The 6983-nt window shown below is 43.5% G+C and overlaps 1 protein-coding gene across 1 annotated transcript; it reads right to left on the reverse strand.

Annotated features, from left to right (window-relative positions):
* Positions 1–3777: 3777 nt before the first annotated feature.
* Positions 3778–6462, reverse strand: LOC117131479. The gene is made up of 2 exons (XM_033283594.1): positions 4574–6462; positions 3778–4147 (listed from the first exon to the last, which is right to left on the reverse strand). Exons 1-2 carry the CDS (start codon positions 6460–6462, stop codon positions 3778–3780), a joined length of 2259 nt encoding a protein of 752 aa, XP_033139485.1.
* Positions 6463–6983: the final 521 nt, after the last annotated feature.

The following is a 6983-nucleotide window of genomic DNA, read 5'->3' on the forward strand; positions in this document are numbered from 1 at the left end:
GAAGGTCGGGAAAGGGTTCGGATCGCAGAAGTCGGGTTTGGGGTCAAGGCCACAGTCAACCAAAAACTGTGAGTTATATCAATTGATTGCTGAGTTGTTTTTATGCAGGGTCCCGTTACTTGGAAGTTGGATCATGGCAGGAGGCCAGGTCTAACTGAGTAACGGTTTGACTAGTTAATAATTGAGGTTATGTTGATTAAGTTGATAGCATGCTTAGTTATTGCTTGAGAACCGTAGTAGCATGCTAATGGTTAAGTTGATTGGTTAGTTAGCGAATGCTTAGATGATATCGCTAAGTTGTGGATAGTTAGGTATTCTGGAATGAGTCTTTATGCTAGATTCTAAAATATGATTGATTGTGTTAATTTGCGATTAATACTAGGAACCTTGTGTTATTTTACCGGGTATAGTATTAATCATATATTTTCCATATAGCATTTGTGTAATCCACAATGCTAGGCATGTTTGAGGTAGATGTGTTGATTTTGGGGTGACTATTACTAGGAACCTTGTGTTATATTACCGGGTTTAGTATTAGTCGTATATTGGCCGATAGCATTTGTTTAACCCACAATGCTAGGCATATTGGGGTGAGTTAGTGTTCCTTCAGACCTCGTACCCGGCGGGTTCAAGGAAACCCCTTATTCGCTGGATCGGGAAGACTCAGATAGACGGGGTCATGGCCTATGGCTGAGTGATTACACGACGGTGTAATGTGGCAGTGACCCGAAGGACTGTGGGCTGTCGCGCGGTGACCAGAAGGACAGTGGGCCGCGGTCGGTTGAAAGTTCCTTCTTCTGGCCTTTGTGGTAGGAAGATAGGATATTGCCGATAGTGAAGGAGGAACATAACGTCACCAGGGCCCGAGTTTGATATATATATTATATCTTGTTTTGGGTTGTTAAACCCTGGTTGAAATCGAGTTTGAGTTTGGTGATGAGCTATTAATTTGCATAATGATATTTATCTTGATATCTTTTATTGCTACGTATTTCAGATATTGCTTATTGTTATTGAATTGTGTTGTTAGGTGAACCTCTCGCTTTAGATTTTTTGGGGTGGGATAGCGAGGGGTTGTATTTGTTAGTTGGGGATTGTAACTCGCTGAGTAATGCTAGATTACTCACTCCTCACTCGTTGTTGTTTTCAGCTGACCAGTAGTGAGCTTGTAGAAGGCGCGGGAGGCTAGGCTGGCTGGTGTAGATTTGCATCTTTTTGCTTAAGACGCTTTCAGACTATAAGTATGTACTTTCGCTTTCTTGGCATGCCACCACTTGTATAATATTTTATGTATTGTAAACCAGATATTATATAAAATAAATAAAGCGAATGTTTTGTGCAAATGCCTTGTTGTTCTGATATTAGCTTGTCCGAGCTAACACAACGTCATATTAGAGTACGGGTTGAGAAGCCTTAGGCTTTGGTCTGACGGGACGTGTTAGTGGGTGGCCTGGCCTAGTTACAAATTGCACCTTTTGTAACTTTGGCTGGATTGCCCATTAACCCATCTTGTAGCGCTCCTGAACCTTGGTAGACGGTCGGGCCGTCGGTCATGTTCTTGTTTGATTGTTGGCCGGTGGTTTGACCTATGCCTAGAACGGTTTGGGGGTGTTACAGAGGTGGTATCAGAGCATGGTTTCGTCCATGCGTGACACAAGTGCTTTTTAACGGTTTAATCGAGTCAAAGGAGTCGCAAAAAGATGATTAGGAAACCAGCCGCTTTCCCGTGGTAGGAATGTGACTTACCCTTTTGATTGTGTGCAGATGGCTAATCGTGGGACATGTTATGATGGACGAGGTCGGATATGGGGAGAGGCTATGGATTGGACAGGCGGAGGATTGGGTTACAGATCAGATCAGGATAATGAAAATGGCATTAGTGAGATGTTTGGACACGATAGGAGCCCTCTGCAGAGAACAAGATCTTTTCCTGTTTACGGTAACAGGACTAGAGTGAGGGATGACATTTGGCGAGTATTGGCCCAAGTCATAATTGGGACCAAAGACATCAACATGATCAATCCGTTCAATCAAACCCAAGGCCAGATCAGAACCATGCCACCGAAAGACCACAAGATCATGGAACCGAAAACACCCTTAAGCTTTTACATGACGTGATGACCGAGGCACTTGGTAACCAAGGCAGGCGTATTCAACCCCCTGAAGTTTCCAAGCTATTATCTACCATGAAGAACATTGGATCCTACAAGTTCAAAGGAGGATCCGATCCTATTTAGGCCGACAAGTGGATTACTATGATGGAGAAGAATTTTGAAGCCATGGTATGCCCGGAGGAGTACAAGAAGAAGATCGCTGTGTACTACTTGGAAGGTGACGCCACAGGATGGTGGGACAGCATAGACAGGCAGCGTGGACACACCATCACATCATGGGAGTCGTTCAAGATGGAGTTTGAGAGGAAATTACTTTCTTCCAGAAGCGAAGCATCAGTTAGAGCGCCAGTTCATGAATCTTGTTCAAGGAGATAGGCCCGTAAGGAGTTATGAGTCAGAGTTCACAAGGTTGAGGCGACATGTCTTTGATGGACGTGAAGATGAAGCAACTATGATCCGTAACTTTATGTACGGATTGAAGCCGGAGCTTGGAAGTCGTTTAGCTGGAAGTAACTTTAGCAGCTTATCAGAGTTGGTGGAAAAGGCTGTTAATGTTGAGACTGTAATGGAGGCTGAAAGGAAGACCATACAACATTCTGGTGGACACACCAAGTTTAGCCAAGGAGAAAGGCCGAATTTCAACAAGGGTCCAAGATCTCACAAAGGCAAAGGGCGAGGATTTGGAGGCCAAGCCAACAATCGTGGTAACACTGGGGTATGTTACACATGTGATCAGCCGGGACATATTTCAAGGTTTTGTCCCAAAAACCAGCGGAATAACCAACGGAGTAACCAGCAGGGTTATTCATTGATAAGGATGGAAGATGTTACTTGTTTCTCTTGCGGTATGAAGGGCCATTATGCATCGTCATGTCCAAACAAGCCAATCCCTGCGACCCGTCTCGCAATCCGAGCTCCTCCTAGCCGTCCAGCTATTGAGCCAGCACCAAAGAAGCAAAACCTAGGAGGTAGAGTTTATGCCTTAGGTGTAGAAAACCCAGACAACGCAGGACCGTCAAGCGGTCCCATCACAGCTATTGTGGGTGCTTAACCTCCTGTTTTTATTGAATGGAAATTTAGTTGCTGAAATCTAGTTAGTATGCTGGTTAGGTATAGATTGCTTGATCGCTAGGTTGCGCGTTTAGAAATTTAGGATGATGATTGATGGTTGTGAGAATTTTGATTAGTTTTTGTGATTGAGATATTGTTGATTGGGTTACTGTGGCAGGAACCATACATGTTGCTGGTAAACCCACATAGTTTTGTGAAAAGAGTATACCTTCTGGAGAGTGCATCAGCCACAATGTTTTCTTTACCTTGTTTATAGTGAATCACATAAGGAAAGGTTTCCAAGAACTCTACCCATCTGGCGTGTCTCTTGTTGAGCTTGTGCTGTCCCTTCAGGTGTTTCAAGGACTCATGATCAGTGTGTATAACAAACTCCTTTGGCCAGAGATAGTGCTGCCAAGTTTGGAGTGCTCTAATCAAAGCATAGAGTTCCTTGTCATAAGTTGGGTAGTTCAGCATGGCTCCACTTAGTTTCTCACTGAAATATGCTATGGGTCTCTTCTCCTGCATCAGCACAGCTCCAATACCTACACCAGAAGCATCACATTCAATTTCAAAGGTCTTAGTAAAATCTGGAAGAACTAGCAAAGGAGCATTAGTCAACTTTCCTTTTCAGGTTTTGAAAAGCCTCCTCTTGCGCCTTCTCCCACTTGAAACCCACATCCTTCTTGATGACTTCAGTGAGTGGTGCAGCTATGGTGCTAAAATCCTTCACAAATCTTCTATAAAAGCCGGCAAGACCATGGAAACTTCTCACCTCGCTCACACTCTTAGGGCTAGGCCAGTCTCGGATAGCTTTAACCTTTTCCTCATCCACTCTGATTACCTGTGCTGTTACAACAAATCCTAGAAAAACAAGGTGATCTTTTCCAAAAGTGCATTTCTTAAAGTTAGCAAACAAGGATTCTTTCCTAAGCACTTCTAACACAGATTTCAAGTGATGCACATGCTCAGCCATACTCTTGCTGTAGATCAAAATATCATCAAAATAAACTACAACAAAGTGTCCTATAAAAGACCTCAAGACATGGTTCATCAACCTCATGAAAGTGCTAGGGGCATTGGTAAGACCAAATGGCATAACAAGCCACTCATACAGACCATGTTTAGTTTTAAAGGCTGTTTTCCATTCATCCCCTTCTTTCATCCTAATCTGATGATATCCACTTTTTAAATCTACCTTAGAGAACACACAAGAACCATGTAGCTCATCCAACATATCATCAAGTCTAGGAATAGGGTGTCTGTACTTTACAGTGATATTGTTGATGGCTCTGCAATCTACACACATGCGCCAGCTTCGATCCTTCTTAGGCACAAGGAGCACTGGTACTGCACAAGGGCTCATGCTCTCTCGGATATGTCCTTTCTCAATGAGCTCATCTACTTGCTTCTGTAGCTCTTTTGTTTCTTCAGGGTTGGTTCTATAGGCAGGGCGGTTTGGGAGAGAAGCTCCAGGGACCAAGTCTATTTGGTGTTCAATCCCACGCATGGGAGGAAGTCCTGTTGGGCTCTCGTCTGGAAAGACATCACCATAATCCTGCAAAAGAAACTCAAGTTCACTCGGTAGAACCGGTGCAGGGTCAGAAGAAGACATTAGTGCACCTTTAAAAACAAATAAAAGCATAGATTGTTGAAGACACAAAGCTTTCTTGATCTCACTACTCTTGGCTAAGAGTTTAGTCTCCTTTTTTTGCTTGTCAGCTGGTTTCTCTTTAGCTTCTTGTCGCCTAAGTTTTAGTTGAAGTTGATCCTCATGTACCTCTTGTGGAGACAAAGGTGCCAGTACAATCTTCTTGTCTCTGTGGGTGAAGGAATGCCAGTTAGTGAACCCATCGTGAATGACTCTTCTATCATACTGCCAAGGCCTTCCCAACAAGATATGGCTAGAGTCCATGGGCAGAACATCACACACGATCTCATCTTGGTATCTTCCAATGGTTATAGGAACCATTACTTGATCAGTGACCTTCAGCTCGCCCTCCTCATTCAACCATTGTAGAAGGTATGGCCTAGGATGCTTCCCTGTTTTCAATCCAAGCTTTTCTACAAGAGCTTCACTAGCAACATTAGTACAGCTTCCTCCATCTATAATCAAACTGCATACTTTTTCATAAACTATGCAACGAGTATGAAAAAGATTCTCCCTTTGATTATCTTCATCTAGCTTGGATTGTACTGCCAATGATCTCCTTGTGACAAGTAGTTCTCCACGAACTGGATAGTCTATGGCTTCCTCTTCTTCTTCGGATATCACCTCACCACTGTCCAAGAGGATCATTGCTTTCTTGTTGGTGCACTCATTGGCATAGTGCCCAAAACCATGACATTTGAAGCACTTCACATCCCTGGATCTAGCAGCTGGTGCCTTTCCCTTGTCCTCATGCTCTTCCTTGGGTTTCACAAAAGACTTGTCATCTTTGGTAGTAGGCGCTTTGTAGTTGTTGCCATAGGATCCTTTGGTTGAGGACTTTCTCTTCAGTTGCTGCTCAATGAGGATTGCTTTGTGAAGCAATTCATAGATGTCCTCATACTCCTGCATCTCCAAGCGGTCCTGGATGTCTCTGTTAAGCCCAGCCTGAAATCGAGCCATAGTAGCTTCAGAAGCTTCTTCAACAGCCGCTTTGATCATGAGTATTTCCATCTCTTGATAGTAATCCTCCACGCCTTTGGTTCCTTGGGTAAGTCTCCTCAGATTTTGATGAATCTCTCTACCATAGTGGTTTGGAACAAACCGCTTCTTCATGAGTGTCTTGAGCTCAAACCATGAAGCAACTGGCGGCTCTCCAGTCCTTCTCCTAGTAGTAACAATCTGATCCCACCAATGCAAAGCATACCCACTAAATTCTGTCACAGCAAGCTTCACCTTCTTTGTTTCTGAGTAGTGCTGGCAATCAAACACTCGCTCAATCTTCGTTTCCCATTCAAGATAAGCATCTGGATTGCTGGTTCCACTGAAGACTGGTATTCGAAGTTTGAGACTCCCAAGGTTATCATCTGGTCTGTTCCTTGCTGCATGGCGTGTAGGGGATCTTGCTTGGGAGGCTGCACGTCCTGTTCTCACTGATCTTGCTGATCCCACGGACCGTTCTCCATCAGTACTACGGCCAGAAGAAGTATCTTCATTCTCAGATTCGTCTCCTACTGCAGGTCGCTTGCCTCTCCTCTTTTCCCTAGCTGCTCTCCTAACCTGTGAAGTTGTGCCAAAGACAGGGTTAGTAGAACGAGTAGCTCCAACAAATTCAAGTTTTTTATCCATCTCTTTCATGAGAGTAGCCATGATAGCTTCTAGTTTCCTGTTAAGACTTCAACAAGAAAGGTAAGTACACAATAGATATAGCCGAAGCCTCACTTAGTGTTTCTCTCAAGTGTTTCTCTCAATGATTTCTCAAGTGATTTTCTCAGTGATTCCAAGAGTTCAATGATCAGACAAACAAACTCAAAGCCAGAGAAGTAAAAAATCCCAAAAACCCAAAGAAATAGATAGACAGATTTAAGAAATTTTGGTTTGCAAGGAGCTTTACCACCAGAGACTGGATTTCTCTTCAGTCTGGCTGGATTTCTCCTCAGCCCTAGTCGGATTTCTCCTCGACTTTCTTAGATACTTAGATCTCTTTTTTTTTTTTTTTTTATACTGGTTGGCCCCCTTCCAGATACAACAGATAGAAAGTAAAGAGAAAAAGAAAACTGCAGAGAGTTGCAGAGAATCAGGAAAGGAAATTAGGTTCCCAAAACAGAGAGAGAAGAATTGAATCGACAAACCCCTTTGATTAGAAGCCCTCAAGCTGCTCTGATACCACT

This window comes from Brassica rapa, unplaced genomic scaffold, assembly GCF_000309985.2.
Source record: "Brassica rapa cultivar Chiifu-401-42 unplaced genomic scaffold, CAAS_Brap_v3.01 Scaffold0981, whole genome shotgun sequence".
NCBI classification, from domain to species: domain Eukaryota; kingdom Viridiplantae; phylum Streptophyta; class Magnoliopsida; order Brassicales; family Brassicaceae; genus Brassica; species Brassica rapa.